This window comes from Haliotis asinina, chromosome 4 (genome assembly GCF_037392515.1).
Source record: "Haliotis asinina isolate JCU_RB_2024 chromosome 4, JCU_Hal_asi_v2, whole genome shotgun sequence".
Classification (NCBI taxonomy): domain Eukaryota; kingdom Metazoa; phylum Mollusca; class Gastropoda; order Lepetellida; family Haliotidae; genus Haliotis; species Haliotis asinina.
The window spans coordinates 41,166,932-41,188,851 of NC_090283.1; the positions used below are offsets into that span (position 1 = coordinate 41,166,932).

General features: G+C 41.5%; 1 protein-coding gene across 1 annotated transcript in view; it reads right to left on the bottom strand.

The window, feature by feature from the left end:
• LOC137282494 (calpain-5-like) overlaps positions 1 to 18,109 on the bottom strand; it is a 31,122-nt gene extending 13,013 nt beyond the window's left edge. The window contains exons 1-2 of the mRNA XM_067814246.1: positions 18,052 to 18,109; positions 1,853 to 2,024 (exon numbers count right to left, since the gene is read on the bottom strand). Of these exons, the coding sequence (XP_067670347.1) occupies positions 1,853 to 2,023 (171 nt within the window). The 5' untranslated portion in view covers position 2,024; positions 18,052 to 18,109. The remainder of the gene's footprint in view (positions 1 to 1,852; positions 2,025 to 18,051) is intronic.
• Positions 18,110 to 21,920: the final 3,811 nt, after the last annotated feature.

The following is a 21,920-nucleotide window of genomic DNA, read 5'->3' on the forward strand; positions in this document are numbered from 1 at the left end:
GGTCCAGACTCGATTATTTACAGACCGCCACCAAATAGCTGATATATTGCTGGGTGCGGTGTAAAACTAAACTGACTCGCTCACTGGAAACGTAACGGAGGGAACCCACGATCTTAAGTGTCTGGCCGGTCCAAAGGGTGCAACTTTGTTGAGAGAATTGCGGCACCTTATACAGTTTGGCCAGCTAATCCCGCCAGCGAAAAATGGTAAAACAAATCGAACAGTACTTCCACAAAAAAAATGTAGTTTGCTTTGATTAAATCCCTTGCCGAGCATCCCGAGTCAACACTGACTCCACTCGATCACCCCAGTTAGTCTGAAATTCAGTGCCAGTAGCGTGACGCTAGCCTTCTTCCATTAGCGGTCTCCGTCTTCTCACCTGATTTACGCCAGTCAGGTTTAATTTGGAGGCGGAAATAAGTGTTTAGGTGGATGTCTGACCGGGAATTAGACATGAGGAGAAAACACACTGGGAGGTCCACAACACTAACCGGTAGGGCTCTACCTTGAGCACGTACCTGGCAGGAGGTGTACGGCGTCGTGTTAGCAGGCGTTTTTGATGGAGTAGTTGTTGCAGGAGCCACTGTGGGGAATTGTTATGACTTGCGTTTAACAACAAACGGCATAATTGTTGTTGTCATAATTAATGACCAACGTGGACTTGAGTAAAATTTTCACGGTATTTCAGTGACATCGGCTTTTTGTAGGAGTTAAGTACGAGATGAGTTTTTGAGTTTTCCTTTTACGCCGCAATCAGCAATATTCCAGCTATACGGCGGCGGTCTGTAAATAATCGAATCTGGATCAGAAAAACCAGTGATCACAGCGTGAGCATCGATCTACGCAACTGGGATAAATTGGGATACGATGACATGTGTCAACCAAGTCAGTGAGCCTAACCACCTGATCCCCTTAGTCGCCTTTTAAGACAAGCATGGATCAATTCTAATCCAGATCTTCACGGGTCAAACTATGAGGTACGACAATTGATATACTGGAGTGAGTGAGTGCGTGAGTGAGTGAGTGAGTGAGTGAGTGAGCGAGTGAGTTTGACGTTGCATCAGCGTCATTTCTACTATATAGCGACGATGCCAACTACGCGTGTACATAAATGATTCACAAAAGCATCGGCAGCTTTGAAAGCAAGGTTGCTAACCATACTCAAGCTTAGTTGTCAATAACACAACCCATAGGTCATCACCATTTAAAGCCTGGGCAACCTCGCCGATGATTACCACATATGAACCATTATCAGATGTAACATGGGACTCGAACACAGAATCAGCAGCTCCTGTTTCGTTTAAACAATTTTGCAAAGTACTTGCTACAAGAACGTAACGCCTTTTCCATTCTCTTTAAAACACATTATCGTAATTTCCGAACTTTTTTGTCACATGTGTTCACTCCTGAATCCCGAATACTACTCAAAAGCAAAATATGGATTCCCTCTGCAAAAGCAGAATGCCGATCTTAAAAACCAACAGAAAACACAGTCCTGGGTCATAAAGGCTGCAATCAGAGTTAGCGGACAGAAAATTAAGAAACAACTTGACACGTGTCATCGTAGTCTCATTTGCGATGCTCATGAAGTTATCATTGGAGTATCTGGCCAGACTCGATTATTTACACGCCGCCGTCATATAAATGGCCCGTACGGCTTAAAACTAAATTCAGTCATTAAAACGTTGAGTTCGCAATGTAATTTAAAGAGACCAATGAGGCCAGTATATGTTGGCTGGCAGCCTCCTTGGTCTGGTTTAGTACAGTTAGTACATGATTGGGATCATCCAAACGATATGATCTCCATACTGGCGCCAGTCTGTTAATTAGCTTCATTATGTATGTTATTTACCTTTGGCCTCTTCCAGACTATGTCTGCTGGCGCAGGACGGCTGTAGAACAGCGATGACCCAGACGGGGGGAACTCACCGTCCACGAACAGGGCATTCTTCTTCACACACTTCCTTTTGAGTTTACCATACTTCTGACCCTTTCGCGGCACCGCCGTGCTGCTTGAAGCCATTCTGAAAGAAAATGACCCGTAGAAAACATGCTCCTCAAATCACCTCTCTATCATGGATAAATCGTGTGTTTCCGGCACAGCGGAACAAGTGACCGAGCTAAACGATTGGCTACGAGACGGGACTTTCTTTAGGAGCGTTATCTCCCTTCATTTGAGACAAAAATGGCACCTGGTCAACGTTGACGGGTGAAGTGATTTGATATATTGCCAAATACGTTCACATAAAACGTCATTATTACTATTAGACAACGTATCATTCTCAGACAGACAAGATGCAATATCGATATCTCCTCTGAGAGTGATCTACAGCATTTGTTCTAGGAAATACCAAAAAAACCGTTTTGTTGTTTCAGTCGGGTAGTGGGCTCAAAATAATTTCAGATGAAAAACCTCCTGCAAACTTTCATATCTTACACAAAGAATGTCAAAAGATCGGAACGATATCTACCAAACCGAAAACAAAACTTTGAAGGAAATCTGTTTCTATTCTTGTGTGTCCTTACTTATGTTCTTGAGCATGTTCCGTCCGCTATCAGCATGTGCTGACTGCGTGTATACAAGGAGATACATGTAAATACCATCGGCGCTTGTAAAAATGAAAGCGTAACGTGAAACATGAAACAAAACGTACGCGAAATGTTAAACGAATCACCAGTTATAAGCAGTAAACTTGTGTGAAACAAATTACTAAATTATGTGGGAGTATACAAGAGCATTCAATTAGACCCTGGGCAAATTTCCACAAAGCTGCCTTGATTTTCAAACTACCGTATGTTGTAGCTAAGATTTAGGGATGGAGCGGATGACGTGAGCACCACAGCGGACATTTCAATTGTGTTCAGATTCCAGTACATTCAATTCAACCAGATTTAACGTCAACTGTGTTTTCTATATGTACTTACTAATAAAATACCAAATTTTCCGATTCGATAAAATTATTCTAACAAACTAAATGCTATTACATATTTTAGTGAGTGAGTGAGTGAGTCTGTTTAGTTTTACGCCGCACTCAGCAATATTCCAACTATGTGGCTTCGGTCTGTAAATAATCGAGTCTGAACCAGACAATCCAGTGATCAACAAAATGAGCATCGATCTGCACAAATGGGAACCGATGACATGTGTCAACCAAGTCAGCGTGCCTGACCACCCGATCCCGTTAGCCGCCTCTTAAGACAAGCATAGTTGCCTTGTATGGCAAGCATGTGTTGCTGAAGGCCTATTCTACCTATTCTACCCCGGGACCTTCAGGGGTCACATATTTTAGAAATCGTTTCACACGAAAGTTAAATAATGATTTAACTTTACACCAGTGTCACGGTCTAATTCGCCGGATGTGTTTAGAATTAACACGTGTTTGTGACCAAAACTGGCATATTCTGAAATAAAGAAAAGACTTCTGCCACTGTTAGATATAACTGTGACTGCGACTTATGATATGTACTGTGTTGAGACGTTCTTTACTATTGTCTGCGAAATAATATCGGATCGTCCACAGAATGATTGCTTTACACAACACACCCTCCACATATTCATCGCTACTGTCAAAGAGTACTGCCAGCCGTCCGTGGTCATCGATGAAATCACTTATTTACTAAAGCTCCTGTATAAAATTACACAATTTAGCAAGTGAGTATGGACTTGATCACAAGTTTCACATGTATACAGATAATCTAACCTAGATTTGTAACTTAATTCTTGTCACGAGTTAACTGAAATATAATGAATTCCTGTTACCTATGTTTTGAGTTCATTTTTGGGACAACGACATAGCACAGTAGTCAAACCTGTAGTTCATCACAGCGAAGTCTTGATGTCGATTCCCTATATAAGCTTTGTTTGTTTGATGATTGTTTAACGCCGCACACCGTAATAATCCAGCTATATGTTGGTAATGCATAAATTATCTTGTCTGGATCAGACACTCCAGTGATCACCATCTTCAGTATCGATCTGCTCAAATGGGATACCAGGTTATTAAGTCTGACTACCCGACCCCATTAGTCGCCTTCAACAGACATAGGTTGCAGAAGACAGACTCAAACCTGGAGGTTCAAGGGTCCCTTCATGGGTACATGTTCACTGGTCACGAGGGTGCATGGGTTGATGTTAGACATCGATGTTTGTTTATGTTCCCCTAGTCTGAAACATCGATGGTTCATCAACGCATGGGCCCTGGAGACCAATGAACAACGCATTTAAAGTCCATTTGAGTTAAACTCCCCCCAAGGAACAGCACTCTAACTTAAAATCAGATAAACGTAAATGACTCAAACTAACTCCAAAGTAAATAGGAGAAACACACCAAATCTGCCGAATTTTGTTATAATTTTTGTCGGCAAATTATTAATGTTGTTTAACAAAATATCAGGTAAGAGCCAGGTAAGCGAGGGCCATGTGCAAATTTGTCACGTGACGGTTTATCCTAACGACTGAGTGATTGATTCATCTCACACAATGACGTTCACTGCTGATGTTAAAGCTTTAATTTAGAAGGTCCAAGACTTCTCCAAGTCTGAAACTCTACGGGGCAGAGTTCTTAAACGTGCATCTTGTGCTATTGTTCCTGAGCAGCAACTGAAAACATCATTAAAACAACGACAACCTCCATCTTCAAACACGAGTGCCCAGGAGGTGAGCAATCAAAATCAACGAAAATTGAAAAACTTGGTTCGTTTAAAAAACGTGTCCAGAAGTATATATACCCAGAATAGATACCTATCATTACGCAGTTGCAAAAAGAAACATGGGAAATCAACATTCCCTCTCAATATCTATGTACCAACTTTGAAAATTGCTTCTTAAGTTCGTATTTCGGTACACCAAAGTTAACGGGGAAGTGAAACGTGTTTTTAATAAGATAATGTGCGAATGAGAAATAATTATTTACGCACCATACGTCAAAAGAGGGAAGTGGGGTTGAGCCTGTTTATCTTGATGAGACTTGGATGAATGCAAGCCACACTGCAGAAACGCAGTGGGTCGCTAGCACTGACGATGCATGTTCCAGAAGACTGCCAATGAGCAAAGGAGAGCGACACATAGTGCTTCATGCAGGTTGTAAATCTGTGGATTCTTACTTTGAAGTTCTGTTGTGTTTAGGGCTAAAGCCAAAGACAACCGAGATTACCATACCGAAATGAATGGACAGGTTTTTATGGAAAGGGTACACAAACAACTGGTACCGGGGTTAAAGGTCACATATACTCTAATAGGGTACAATTGCAAAATCACTTGCTGACATCGTTATAAATGAAATCCCGTCATTAAAACTGCACATTTCGATCTTTAATTACCTTAAATCGACCTTTTCGTCAACAGTGCACAATTCTCAGCCGCAAACGAAATTTCAACCAGTCAGAGCGGCGCGTCTCCGTGACGTAATAGTGGGTATAGAAATGAGGGTCTGTGCAGTATTCATCTACATTTCAGGGGTTAAACTATTTCGTTTACAGGTTTGTACAAACCTGAAATCGCGAAAGCTGTTGAGAAAAATGAAAGCTATACGTTCTCACAATCTATTGTCATTTAGTTTTGTCTCCTGCTTTGCTTAGTTTTCGAGTTACAACCCTTGTTTTCATAGACGATTCTGTTAAAATCACTTGGTGTCGCTAGGTTGTAATCCGTGTTAGTTGGTATAAAACCTACACGTTATTTGTTATCATTCACTTGATTGGTCAAAAAGTAGAGTTTATGTATGTACATTTACCAATCTATACTGAATACACTCTGTCGTGTCTGTGTCTATGTAAAACAACACCCTTCTTTCAAAGGATTAACCGCCAATACATTTATTGCTCATTATTGTCTGACTAAATAACCTTTTAAAAAGAATGACGCACATTATGCAATTAGTTGCCAGGTGTGCTATCTTGGGTAACCAGTGAAACTATACAGCCATGTGAAAAACTTGAAACGATACATCACGTTTTCGTATATTAGACTGTTAAAAGAAACATCACTTGGCAAATCTACAGATGAATTATATATCACTTGTTTTTGTGGATATTGATGGATACATTCCTCGTTGAAGGAAATAGCCTGACATTGCTCCTATAACTTTAATTTTAATATTTGCATATTTGTTTTTATTACGTTGTCGTAGCTTTCAACAGAATCATTGTTTTCGTCGTTAAGTGCAATGATGCAGACGACATACACTAGGGCGTGCGTGCGAATTATGATTCATATAGGAAAACTATGAAATGTCTACATATTACATTCCTGTTATACATTCGCAGATCGCTTCTTTCTATTAAGTTTCAAAATGCTTACAAGTATGATTATAAAGTAATTAGGATTATGAGACCAAGTGTAAAGACGTATATTGACAAGTGTCTACGTATTGGTGAGTGAACGTTACAAACCAAGTAAATGTAGCAAGTGAAAAAAATTATAGCGCAGTATTTTCGCTTAGGTTATGTTAGAGGTTGCGTCATGCAAACTCCATTTGGTAATGATTCAAACACATATTTATGTAGTTTTGATTTTCTAACGTGATGAGAACAAACCATACATAATCTCATTAATTCAAATGGATTTGACTTCACGATTTTCAATAATGGCGGCGCCCTAGGCCTGTCTTGTGATGAATGCTATTTAAGTTTGTTTTCGTCGACTGACAAAAGGACAATCACTTTCTACTGGTAGTATTTTATTGATCGACAATAGGATTTTGCATGACATTGCTTATAAAATGACGATTTCAGTCAAGGACGTGAGGGAGTGTGGGGTGTGTGTGTGTGTGTGTGTGTGTGTGGGGGGGGGGGGGGGGGGGGCTAGTTGAAAAAGTTGAAAATGCTGTTGAGCATCAGTACTGGCTTCAACAGGCAACTATCAGTCCTGTTATCATACGAGTGCACTCTGATGACTCTGACAGCAGCGACTCAAAGTCCGATTCAGAAGCACAATTTGATGACTTTGATACCATCCCTTACCGACGAAATCAACATCGCACGTGCCTCTCGCTTCCCTGGTTGTTACCGGAGCTATTACTGCACCCATGCCACAAATCTTGCGGCATCGAATGAGAATAATAATGGTTTGTTAAACAACTTTTATATTTATTTACAAATAATTAATTTTTTATTGTGTTCATTAAAATTTTGGCAATCTGATTGGTTAACTGGGAACATTTCTTTTGATCTCATTTCCCACTGAATCCAAAAAAAAATAAGCCACGCCCACCTAACCGGACTACTTTCGGACCAAAGGAATGTCGGGGAATACCTTTACACGGCGAGGGAATTCCCGTGCACTCAGGTACCCTAATGAACTTTGGATAAACATTGAAGTGATACATTGTGGTTAACATAAACAAACAACTCAAAATTGTCGTTCATAACGTTGTAACGCCTCGACAAGAGCATACGCACGTTGGAACACTATTTCATGTCATGCAATCCCACTCACATCACAGCCTCTTTCCACTTGCACAAATACTGCTGCCACTAACAATCTCAGTTCCACTAACTTCATGTCATCGGGCTTCATTTCCAATTCTCACCTTTCAAACTGTGTCTTTCAGTTCGCTGGTAATAATTCAAATGTTTGAACTTGAAACTTTGCCATTACCGGAACGCGTCACGTTGTGTTGTTCCGCTCTGATTCGCCACCAATTATTAACTTGGTTGATTGACAGCTGTTTTGGGGGTGCTCTATTCCGATTGGCTAATGGTTTGGTATGTAAATGAGTCACCTGAGTCATGTCACGCCAATACCGAATTCTTACCCCAAAAATGTTAATCGGTGGTAACAAAGATATCTGTTTCGATAAATTTCATTATGTTTAAAGAAAACATTGTTGAAAGCCTATAGTATTTGTAGTTGAATTTAGTTATAAGGATTGACTGTGTATTTCTTTCGTTGCACTGAGGTATGAGGTATGCAAACAAAAAGTTTGCACATTGGTATTTAGTTTCATACCTCAATGCAACAAAAGAAATACACAGTCAATCCTTTAATGTTATAACAAAATTCTGCGGAGTTGGTGTGTTTTTCCTACATACTTTGACGTTAGTTTGAGTCATTTACGATTATTTATTTTGGGGTTAAAGTGCAATTTCTCGGGGAGATGTTGACTCAAATGGACTGTACCTTACCGAACACCTCCATGTTAATTTTGAACTGTTTGATGCATGGGTATCGGATCGTACACTTCAGCCAAACTGTCTGAATCAAACAATTTGAATCTTGCATCTTGCTGTTTTCCCGCAGGTATTGTCTTAATAAAGTCGCCAGAATCGTAAATCCCCTTCTTAATATTCACAGGGACGACATTTGAACGTTTTGTCAAAATTTGTTTACTGGAATGCGAGTGAAATCTTTCCGTAGCCATCGCTTGATTTTGCAGACGAAACAAGAAGAGTTATCTCCCTTCAATCGATTTGCATTCGCACAACATCTGTACTTTCCGTGGATCGTGCTTGATTAAGTGTTATTCGAGACCACGAAGTACAGAATGAGTTGCCATTGGTAGCGGTACATTGCAATTTACCACGCTAGTAAGTCGGGTACATCGAAATTAATACAGAAGAGCACTTAGCCAATCAGAAAGCGACATTTCTGTGTAGGGTAAGATACTGAGAGAAGCATATTTCCGGGTGTGATGTTGGTGAAATATCGATTAACTCGGCGTAAAGCGATACTGTGTACCTCAAAAGAGTTCCGTGTAGTATTGAAGTAAAAATAACAATGCTATTTGTCTTGGATACCAAGTTGTTCGGACCTCTCACGTCATTAACAGCGTGTGACCGTGTGTGGTCCTGCGGGTAGAGCTCAGGTCACATATCAGTCCAAAGTCGAGCTCGGACAGTCCTTGGATGGGTGACTCCTGACTCCCATGTATGATCGGCCTCACCTTTAGGCAAGAGAGTTTGTTAAAACTGCCTAATTTCCCAAAGCAGAAAATGGGTGCGCGATTGGACAAAGTCACTATAAACTTCTAGTGCTCAACAGGCAGATGGGTTTTCCGTGGTAATATTAATCAGATTCTCATTACAGCGTCCATCGAGCAACTAGTCAGATGGACATTAGGCGCTGTATAAGTGAATGATTATTATGAATACTATTTACTACACGATCAGGAATAACCCGATGGTCGGTCTTAGGTAGTCTGTATACAGAACGAACGTCGAATAATTTGGCAGTACTTCAAACAATTCCAGGCAGGAAGCTAAGCCAGGCCGAGATAAAGCCGTACGTCTTCTCTTTCCGAGTACCTGTTAGGTTTATGTGCTGGAGGCGGATTGTGTTGCCATGATTAACACAAGCCACCTGTGGTGACCGTTAGCTAATGTGTACACGGTCAGATCAAACACGTATGGCGGCTTCAAGCATCCCTATAATGAAAACAGGAAGGTAAATGAGGATGTTTATACGTACGTCTGTAAGGATAACTGTAATTACGTCGTTTAAACACGGGGACGCTTGGGAAGTCTAGTTGCTCGTTATGAGGAAGACCTGGTTCGATTCCCCTCACGGGGACACAGTGTGAAGCCTACTTCTGGTGTCTCCTACCAGACTTTAACCCATTCCTCGTTTATACACGGGTTGCAACGGAAATGTTGACGTCCACATTAACTGTTAAGGTTTGTGTTTGTACCATAGACGGTTATTTTGGAACTGTGGTAATAGATAGATAGATAGATAGTTTATTTGTATATAAGGCCATTCGACCTACAGTAGAAAATAGTACATGGTATAGATACGTTTCCCGACATGTATATAATATGGGTAAAAGAGGCACATTTTACTAGCAGTATTTCGGAAAATACACTTGTTATAGATACATCACAAAGTTGTTAATTATGTTACATATCTGAGGACATTAACTGCGGTAATAACTTATATAGTAACTGCTGAGGTTTCGAGATATTTGGGGACGAGAGCTATAAACATCACGAAATAAAGCCTTTGACTCCACGTCGCCTGCTACCGTTTGAGCCTCGATCTACGGTTTAGCCAATTTCTTTTATAATAATAGGAATGAGAAAACCCTTTCAGGAACCATAAGAAATATCTGGGAAATGCAGAATGTATAGTACAATTTAGAGTATATTACGAGTGTGTTTGTGAGTTTGTGTGTTTGTTTTTTATTTGTTTGTTTATCGCCACACTCAGCAATATTCCTGCTGTAGAACGGCGGCCTATAATCAACTTCTGGAATCTTATCGTAGAGAAAGCACAAAATACCAGGGATGGTTGTCCAACCTGCAACAGTTGTTAGCACTCAAAGCCCTCTCCGTGTTTGCCTTGTGTTATCACCTCTCTCTCAACACGTCATATCTGCATGCACCATCTACTGCTGACAAGACGTCGTCATGGGTTTATCTGTCCCTTGTCTCGTTACACACCCGCATGCATATTTCCGTAGGGAATATGTGAACAAGTCCGTTTTCTCTGGTTTTGTAATTTATTTAATTGTAAACACTTGAGCTTAAATTAGGGAAGCGTGGTGTCGCAACGACTTGCTATGTCCCTCTCTGTCTCTGTGTGTCTTTCTCTCCCTGTCATTCCGTCCCTGTCATTCTGTCCATCATTCTATCGGTCATTCTCTCGCTCTGTCTATCTGTAATTCTCTGTCTGTCATTCTCTCTCTCCCTCTCTATCTCTATCCCCCTTCTCTCTTTCTCTCTCTCCCTCTCTCACTGTATGTGTGTATGTACCTTGTCTGTGATGCACATTGCACATGCAAGGCGTGACCTCCACAGCTGGCAAAAACATTTGTACAAGGAAGAACTTATTATGTCCCTCTCTGTCACTGTCTGTCTGTCAGTCTCACTGCCATTCTGTCTGTCATTCTCCCTGTCTGTCATTCTGTCTCTCCCTCCTCCCTATGTACGTGTGTGAGAACTCCATTTCGTTCAGGGAACGTCTTACTGTGTCCTCCTCTGTCACTGTCTGTCATTCTTTCTCTGTCATTCTCTGTCAATCTCTCTTTGTCTGTCTCTCTCTTACTCTCTCTGTGTTTGACTGATGCACATGCAAGGCGTGATTTACGCAGCTGACAACACCATTTGTACAGAGAATAGATGATTTACAGCATCGTTCATGTGTACACGGTGCTGATGTAAACACACCATGGCGGGAATAAGTCTCAAGGCTGTGTATCTGAGACTGGGTGATTGCCTACATAAACACACTCTCGGTGAATTAGAATGTAATCATACGATCAGCCAGTTCGAAGTCAAATACCACGTGAAATCAAAGACATTGCTACAGAAGTAAAGAAGACATAAGACGGCCCATGGACACAAAGCCATGTGCCACGGGAAATATAAGCCTGTGAGAATATCTCATAGTAATATGATTCAGTGTACATTCAGACAACACGTTTCAGCTTTTGGTAGATAGGTGTGGTAGCCAAGTAGGTGAAGCATTCGCTAGGTTCTCGTCCATCGTTTATTAGTGCGATACCTATTTCTGGTGCTTCTTCTCCCCTTACACTCAACAATGCCTAGGTCACATGTACCTATTTCTTCAAAGGTAGCCGGCCGAGGCATGGGCATCGGTGGGTTGCCGGAAGATGTGCCACAGATCCGTTACCGATGAAGTGTGGACCATGCACCAGTGGCCTTAAGAAAATAACTGTGTGTTACTTTCTTCCGATACGTGACCTTACATGTTACAAGATGTTAGCAAGCAAACGCGGGAGTGAGATGGCAAACAGCTATACCATTCACGACCTGCATGTGCCTCATACACACACTTATATGTAACGATACTCAGTGGGTGAATGATTGATCTGTTTTGACAAATCTAAACACCACACATGTATGTGTTCCACGACCTAACTGTGTCTGATACAGAACGTGATCATACTGCGTGATGACTGAACGTTTAAGGCACCTCACACGGTCTGAACCCAATCGAGATAGGGAAATCCCATGATTAATAACAAGAGCACCAACCCTGCCGCTGGGCGTGTATGAAAATCATCTAACCCGCTCATACTCATTTTCTGGAGCCCCGTCAAGATCCAGGATAGAATAACTGATCTTAAGTAGCCCAAGCTCTTCGTAAGAGACAGCAAACGGGAATGGGTGGTCAGGCTCCCTGACATGGTTGACACATGTCACTGTTTACCAGTTGATTAGAACGATGCTCACGTTGTTGATCACTAGGTTGTCTGGTCCAGGTTCGATTATTTACAGAACGCCGCCAGGCGGAGGGAATATTGCTGAGTGCGGCGTTACACACCAATTAATCAATCACTGAATGCGACGACAAACGTTGTCGATCGTATCTCTTGGCGTCGCCATGTATCTGAGGGGTTTCCAAATGGTATATAGAGGATATTTCATGTACTTCAACATACGGCGTGAAAAGTTCTGATGCCAAGAGTACGGAAGTCAATTTCATGTAAGCAAACAACGAATGCTTGAAATCTTTTGCACCGTTTGCCATAGCGATATTGTTGCTCTATTTCGTGGGGTCTGCCAACACAACACGAACACTTCCAGGAATGCTTTGTGCATAGACAATTGAACTAACAAGACTTGACGGGTGTGACTAGACACAGGGACCAGTGCCCAAATCATCAATAATGGCTGTGCCTTAGCGCTGAAACTCTAACCTTCAACGTTAGAGATTACGCAAACATCCAAGAGTGAGTGTAGGTTTATGCTGCTTTTTAGCAATATTCCAGCAATATCAGAGCGGTGAACACCAGAAATGGTACCCATGTGGGGAATCGAACACGGGTCGTCGGGGTGACGAGTGACCGCTTAGTTAAACCACTAGGCTACCCCCATCGCTTCCAAAGAACGAATAACTTGACTCCGTCAATCTGCAGAAAATATTATTGATACTGCGTATGGTTGTCTTTAGTTACGGTATGAATTTGGATATTAGCAACATAATAACATATTTATATCCAAGCTGCATTTAAAATTTACCAATATTATCATTGAATTGATTGAATTGATCATCAGTAACCCATGCTTGTCGTAAGAGGTGACTAACAGGATCGGGTGGTCAGACTTGGTTGACACCTGTCATCGTATCTCAGTTGCGCAGATCGATGCTCATGCTGTTGATCAATGGGTTGTCTGGTCCATATACGATTGTTTACATACCACTGCCACATAATATGGAATATTCACTCTTCGTAACCATGGTTTCACGCACAGGAAATACACTCTAAGACGTCACTCTCAACGTACAATTAACACATTCATCCACACCGTCTATTCGACGCACCAAATCTCAGTCAAGCCGTATCCGGATAACACGCCATGCATATAGGATAGGCCCACATCGGTCATCACCAGATGTACAACAAATCACCAATCCCAACATTCCATCCTCTACACACGTTTTGTTTCTTTGTTGCGTTAACGCTGGACATAGTAACGTAACTGCTATGACGGTGATCTCTGCGTAAAGTTTGGTCGATGCAAACCAGCCATCGATGTTATGAAAGCACTGGACAGTTGTACTGGCGGTGTTTGGTTTGCCTGTGTTAAACCGTTCGGTCGTCCGAAGATCTGGGATCGGCAGTCCTCATGGGTACGCAGTGTGAGAAGCCGGTTGATTTTGCTGGTATATTGCAACACGTAACGTAAAACCATACTCACTACTGCAGCTAATTCACCTGCCGCTAACGACTGTTACAAGTGTATGGTAGAGTATGGATGCTGTGAAGTCTGTCTCGCAGTCCCTGAACCAGATTATTTTCCCTACTACCTAACCCTCCCTGTTATGCTAAAGCCGTACGTGAAGGAAGTCTAGATTTCCCCGGGTTCCCCAAACTCTTTTCAGTTTAAATAGGTTCATTTGTTACTGTCAGTATTATAATTATAAATTCTGGAACTAAACGTTCCCCTGGCTTGCTGTGGTCAGTACGATCGCTTTGAACAACGGTAATCATCTCATTTGTTATTTTGTCTATATTTCTGTTGTACATGCTGGAACCTCTATCATTAAGCTTTTCGTCACGGTGGGCACGCCTGATCGAGTGCTTGCTCTGCGCGTGCCCTCTCTCAGACAGTCTCCCTCTTTTGGGGTCTTGAGTTTGTAAATATGAGCTGCCATATCAGCCAAACACAGGCTATGTTTATGTGCACGGTTTCAGTGTTTTACAGCACGGCAGCTCAAATTGCACAAACACCACGCAACATCTTCATCGTAACAGGACTCTCGACCCTGGTGAAGATGCCACTTCATGTGCCCTTGTACAATGCAACCTTGTCAGTCTTTATCCAGAGAGTGAAGGGGTGGGGATGGAGTCGGAGGAGCGTCAGCCCTTGTGTTCTGGGGAGGTAGTAGGGTCGCTTTTTCATATAGAGAATACTAAACTATGTCGAGGGAAAGCGAGATCGATAGAAACCCAGGCCATTCACGAGTTTCATAAATATGGTGTTACACGGGACATAGTTTAGTATTTTATTTATTACTAACCAACATTAGCAAAATTATATCGAGCAAATTAATTACTTCTTTGCTGAGTGTGAGTGAGTTGAGTTTTACGCAATATTCCAGCTATATGGTCTGTGAATAATCGAGTCTGAACCAGACAATCTAGTGATCCACATGAGAATCGATCTGCGCAGTTGGGAACCGATGGCACGTGTCAGCCAAGTCAACTGAATCGCTCATGTTCCAATACTAGCTCTGATCGATATAGATTTCACTTTCTCAGCAAAAACAAAAACTGTTTATTAAATCCCGTAGCGATATTGAATAATGACAAGCCGAGTCACCTTTCATGGCAAGCATGGGTTGTTGTAGGCCTATTCTACTCCGTGACCTTCACGGGTTGCTAAGAATTCAACGAGTGTGGTGACCCTCAGCGCTCCGCGAGTCAAACAGGGTCCAATACTATTGTGACAGAAGTATTAGCATTGTGACGTGTGTTAAACACTTAGACATCATGCGTACGCCATCACGCGATGTTATTACACAATGTTTATTAACTTTGTAAAATTATTAAACAGTGATATCTTCAACGGGTGAATAACAAATAGAGAAGACTAAACTATGTCCCGTGTAATATCATATTAAGAAACGAGTGAATGGTTTGGTATCTAAGGAACGAAAGCGAGTTAGCTACTGACACCATTCACTATTCGCTATGAGGACATAGTTTAGCATTTTATTTATTGCTCTCCCAACATTAGCAAAATAATATCGAGCAAAGTACATCTTGCCTAAGGATTCAACGAGTGTGATCACACTCGGCTTTCCGCGAGTCAGTCAAGATCTGATACTACTGTGACAAAGGTATTAGCATTGTGACGTCATAACGTTGACGTCATAAGTACGGCATCACGCGATGTTATTACACATTGTAAACCAAAAGTCACCAAAAGTGTTATGTAATCTGACTGGTAGAAAAAACATGATCAAATGGCATTACATTCCCGGAAACTGCAAGACTATTCACTGCGTATTCACACGTAGAAACATCGCAGACATTTGTTTTGTTCTGTCATCAACAGTGGTGACGTTAGTTAGTTTAGTTTTTCACTGCACTCAGCAATATTCTAGCTAAGCAGCGGTCTGTTAATAATAGAGTCTGGGCCAGACAAACCAGCATGACCATCGATCTGCGCATTTGGGAACTGACATCTGTCAAACAAGTCTCACCACCCGATACCGTTAGTCGCCTCTTTCGAGAAGAATCGGTAACTGAAGATCAATTCTACCTCGGTTGCGTGGCGTTTATGATCACCGAGCAACATAAATATCACTTTGTACAATAGTACCGAGGAACTTGAAACCATGCCAAGTTTACAAGGCAGAACAGATTCCGAGCACTAATGCTTGTCTAGTCTGTCACTGAGAACCTGAACCATAGAAAAACCCCACGCAAGTCTACAAAATGTGAAAGTCTAGGTATCCACAGCTTCAGGAAGAAATTCTCAGGGCTTCTTTTCATGTATGATATGTTTTTCACTTTGACTTTTTTCTGTAAAAAATATGTTTATTTTAGAGGCTAGCTGGTAGTCAACTGCTTGTCGTAATAGAAGACTTGAATGGAAGGGAGACTGGTGTGGTTGATTTTGTCCTTTGTTTCACACTTCATGTATCTCGCCCTCGATGAACCATACACTGTGTATAACAATAATTAACATCCCGCATATTTCTTCCACAGCAAATATTTCATCACACACAGTAAAGAATGCAGGTTATGTTGTGTCAAATATCTTCCATGATTACAGGAACACATGCATATCTGCACATGGTGAGATCACGTGACACAACATGCTGAGAAATGCATGTTTTGATCGGGTTCCGCCTCAGAGATGGTGAGTCAATGAGCATGGGTTACACCACCCCAGGGACAAACCGTGGGAGGGGGCGGGACGTATCTTCCGCGTCTATAACAACATCTACACCATATTTATATCGACGTATGCCTCATTCTCACGATATTGTGTCACGATCACCCACACACCAGTATCAGGGCGGGGCGACCTCGTACCAGACATAATGGAGATATAGTCGGTCTCGAGGAAATACCACCCTTTACGGCAAGCTGTGAAAACAGGCGGCGAATGTCGCTATCCTGGCATTGCATTGTATAGTCAACTGTTCATTTAAAAGAGTATATACAATGACTGTCTTTTATATATAATTACAAAGAACCATGGATTGCGTTTTCGCGAAATATACTGGATCTTGTATGAATCACGAGGGCATCAAAATCTTAACAAAATAAATGTATGTTTGTGCCAGATATAAATAATACAACTTCAAGTCGTACTGTAATATATCTATAAATAGAAACCAAACTGAATACCTCCTCCCTCATGAGTGACTCACAACATTGGTTGAAAGTAAGCACGAGTGCGTGTGTGTGTGTGCGTATGTGTGAGCGCATGCTCGTCAGTAATTTCAGCAAAACGCCATAGACGGCCTTATAGAAACATCCAGACGTACAAAATAACTTAACAGAAAATGTACATCGCATTGCTGTCACAAATTAATGCTGATATGCTGAAGTAAGCAATGTTTAAGGTAACTATAACTGTTACATCCTGGGTCTCGTCAAATATGTGCAACTCACAGCTGTCGGATCTAGCCAGTACCATGCACTAAAATCATCTTGTATTTCATCATCTATTGCACACAGTGTTCGAAATAGCCACTATCCCACTAGCCCGCGGCTAGTAAAACTATAGTCGGCCCGGTGAATTGCGGATCCACAGTCACTGACCTGAGTGGCTATATATTTAGCTAGTACATTTTCATGATGTCATTTTGTAAAATTATCCCTCTCTCCCACTTGTTAAACTATAATGCACTTTCAATGAGTGTGTGGATTTAGTTTTACGCCGCACTCTCAAGCATTCCAACTATATGGTGGCGGTCTGTAAATAATCGCGTCTGCATCAGACAATCCAGTGATCAGCAGCACGAGCATCGATCTGCGCAGTTGGAAACCGATAACATGTCTAAACTAAAACAGCGACCCTGACCACCCTATACCGTTAGTAACCTCTTCCGATAAGCATTGGACAATATTCTAACATGGACCTTAACGGGTTCAAGGTACTGTTAAATCAACCATGATTATTGCCTGGTTAAAATGTTCAACATACTTGCAGCTTAATGACGAAGCCTGTCTCCGGCCGACAGCTAATATCTTATCATCAACTTTTATTGTAATCTCTGCTTAGTTTCTACATTCAACTTTCGGGCTACTAGTATAGTGAATTGACTAGTAACTTTCAGGCAAGCTATCCCAACTGGCTAGCAAACTATTGAAACTATTTCGCGCACTGCATGTACACCTGTTATGATTAAAATGTAACTGTTATCCTTCCTTGAGCTTCACACGCTGATGATCCAATCTGTTCACACAAATGTAAGGAAATGACAACAACGTTTAACCACGCTCCTCTGCACTTCAACCCTCTCGGTCTCACTAACTGCTGGGGATTCTTACATGGATTTAACCTATACCTGTTAAACCTATATCAACACAAATGTTACTTCGTAACATATTATATAGTTGAAAGTCGGGACAATATTTGATGCTGGAACCAGTGGAAGATTAAAATAGATCATAATTTACTTACCTTGAAGGAGTATCGTCTGCTACTTTCTTTGGACGCGGTTAGCATCCACGACGGTAGTACCAAAATAGAGATTGCCGTATCACATTACACGCGAGAAGACTTTCTGACCAATACCAGTTACCTCCCTTATATATGCAAGTTTATACTACAAGCAGATGCTAATATACGTTATTCGAGTTGTACGCGTGTGCCTCGTTTTCTGAAACGAGTTTTGAACTTTTTAATGGCTCGATAAAACTTTCACGCCCAGGATATGTTACCGAGTTTCGCTATCTTGTAAACATATGCACGAGTCACAAGTCGAGATTATGACTGTAATTGAGAAATGCGCGTGATTAGACGAGGCGGGAACTCCCGATCTCGAGTTGGTTTGTGCCGGTTGCCTAGTGACTCATATTGAGATGTCTGGGGGCATCTCACCCACACCGCATCACTCACACTGTTATCATTTCATGCCATCGACGAGCTGATTCCAACAGACACACACCAGCTGAAATAGGGTTGTATTGTAATTTTTAGTGGGCTGAAGTTGATATAATATACGTCAGCATAAGGAGCTGAAAGTAGTGAGTGAGTGAGTGAGTTTAGTTTTAGTCCGCTTTTAGCAATAATCCAGCAATACCACGGCAGGAGACAAAAGAGATGGGGTTAACACATTGTATCCACAATAGGAATCGAACCCGGGTCTACGACGTACCGAGCAAACGCATTAACCACTTGGCTACCCCACCACCCCTCCATCTGTGTCGTTTCGAAGCCGCCTCTTCCACTCTCTCACCATATAACATTTTGTATCATCATTTCAGGAAAACACCTCCGTGGTGTAATGGTTCGATCCCCGGCCGCGTCACACCGAAAGACGTTAAAACATGGTACTTGTTGGTACCTGCCTAATGCTTGGCATTAATGGGGACAAGGACTGGAGTCAGTGAGTGTGATTGGGGTCTTCTACTTCACTGCAGCGTGGTGTCTGAGTGAGCTGGCCCTATAAAACCAGCTTAAGTCTGGGTTAGTACATGCAGTCTGATACCATAGACTCTCGTGTCACTGCGAGGATGAAGTTTTTTTTTAAAAAAAAAAAAGTATAAAAATTTTGAGATCATCCCCGACTTGAAACATTTCCAGATATATCGCACCGTGAAGCGTTTCAGCACCTGTTGCATTTCCATACTTGTTGTAGTTTTATTATATCGTTTTGACTTGATAACTATACAGCTGATACATAATTATGAAAAAGTCTAGAGAGAAACTGAAAGAGGCGCTAGTAAACGGCCATGCAGTTTTACTTTCTTGATTGGCATTCTAGAAGTTGAGGAGATGAAGAATGAAAACAGCTTTCATAGGTAGGCAACTTCTATATTGTGTATGGACTATTTGTCACAGATTCTAATGTCGTTTCCTGTACAGAATTAAAAAGTTGCATATCCAAAAAAATGTCTGCATACCCCAATATTAAGCAACCATCCCGGGACACTTGGAACGTATGTCAATAGACAAAACAAAGTCAACTAAAATGCTCCAAAATATTAGTCCTCGAAAACTAAATCAAATAATTATGTACGAAAACAGGAGAAATTATGTGAACAACAGGTTAATTATTTAGAGGAAACGCTATAAATACATATTCTTACCAAACAAGAAATAAGCTTCCAAAATGTTGAAAGTTTTGTGTGATGATGATGATGATGATGATGATAAAATCAAGGATGTGGAAAATATTGCAAGAAACAATCCCAAGTCTGTTCATTCAGCTTTGAGGCAAAGCTAGAAAGTTGTCATTTATAGTAAGACAAATATTAGTATCGTATTTTTAGGAAAAGATATACATGCAAAGTTCCACACATACCAAGAAATATAGCAAAAAATAAAACTTTAACAGTCTAGGACACTCAGTGGGATTCGAACTCGTACTTTGAATGTGTTTTGAAGCAGTGTGTTGACAAAGGTAAAATGTCACAAAAGATGGGCAAGGATTGCGTCAGTGGATGTTTATCACGGGATTGGGAACCCGAGCTCCTCTTCTTCTAGCCATGGTCCTGGTACCTATTAGTAAATACACACCTTCAACAATATTTCACAAGCGAAGTATCCACATGACTACGCCTCGCCCAACAGAACGTGTGGAAATTAAGCCTGTACTCGTTATCTGTCACTCGCGCAATCATTGCGGTCATTCAGAAAGGCTCGGTAGTTTCCGTAGATCGACATCGGGCGTGTGACCCGACACGTTGAGGATCATACAGCAGCATGTATGCGACCAGCAAACGGAAGATACATTGATGTGTGCAGGATGTGAAAGTGTTTCAGCCTGCAATCGACTCCACTGTTTGGCAATGTATACTGTTTGTGATGTACGAACTTACACGATAATCACGTTGTCACTTCACTGACAACTATTGATAACACCTTTCCGGAGATAGCTTGAGTACACACAGAGACATCACGTGGTCATTGTGTTTTCTTTATTTGCTTAACACCGCCCTCCGGAGTATTCCAAATATATGACGGGGGTCTGTAAATATTCGAGTCTGGGCCAGACACTTCAGTGATCAACAGCATGACTATCGATCGATTTGCTCACTTGGGATACGGTGATGTGTCAACCAACTTGCAAGTCAATGAGCCTGACACTTGATCCCAAGCAACAAGCAAAAATTAGAGAAGATCATTAATTTTCTAACCCGGATCTTTACGGGTTGAAGAAGAGGGCTTTCCTGGTGAAGGTCTGGACCAGAAATCTAGTGGTTGATATAATGAGCACGGGTCTACCGAACTGGGCCACGATGACAGGCATCATGTATGTCAGCGAGCCTTTTCCACCCAATACATTTAGCCGTTTCTTACAACATGCTGACGACCTATTTTAACCCGGATCTTAACAGGTCAAGAATTATCTTACGGAATATTTTCAGACATATTGCATAGAGTGTGCAATACAGTCACTGGCCGGTAGCCCGTGTCTTCTAAAAAATAATCGAGTGAATTTCCATGGGGTCATTTTGAAAATGTAAGATTTTGTTGGACTTATTAAGTCATAATACACGTTTAAATCATGCTGGATAGTGGCCTGATGAAAATGCTGATCGTGTTAGCAGCTTACCTCAGTTATCCTTTGTTTAGTTTCTAAATTCAAATTTCGGTCTAGTGAAATATTTTGTAGTCTAGTAACTTTGGGGGCGGTGGGGTAACCTAGTGGTTAAAGCGTTCGCTCGCCACTCTGCAGACCCGGGTTCGATTCCCCACATGGGTACAATGAGTGAAGCCCATTTTCTGGTGTCTCCCGCCGTGATATTGCTGGAATATTGCTAAAAGCGGCGTAAAACTAAACTCACTCTAGTAACTTTCAGGCACAGTCAGCCCGACTGTCTGTAAAATATGGAAACAAGTTCGCATACTGGTTGCATAGATCGCCCCTTATGTTCAGGTATATACTAATTGTTGTTGAATAGTTGCGTTGTGATGAGTTGTGTTGCGATGTAGATGTATTAACTTGTGTTAACATTTCTCGATTACGTTTCATGTCAGTGTGCGACCTGTATGGTAACAGAACTATAAAAGCTTTTGCTTGTCGATGCTATCCGTCCAATACTTGTTTCTTCATTAAGCATGCACATTAAATGGGGTGTTTCTTTTGCTTTTCAAATCAGAATTTTCAAATAGATAATGTCTTTTCTACATTTCTAGTTAACATAAATATGTGAGAATATTTTGGTTACCAAAGACTTTGCCCTAAGCGCTATTGTTTCCAGTGACCCGTGAAGATCCGGGGTAGGATAGGCATTCAGCAACCCATACTTGCCATAAAAGGCGACTCTGCTTGTCGTAAGAGGCGACTGACGGGATCGGGTGGTCAGGCTCACTGACCTGGT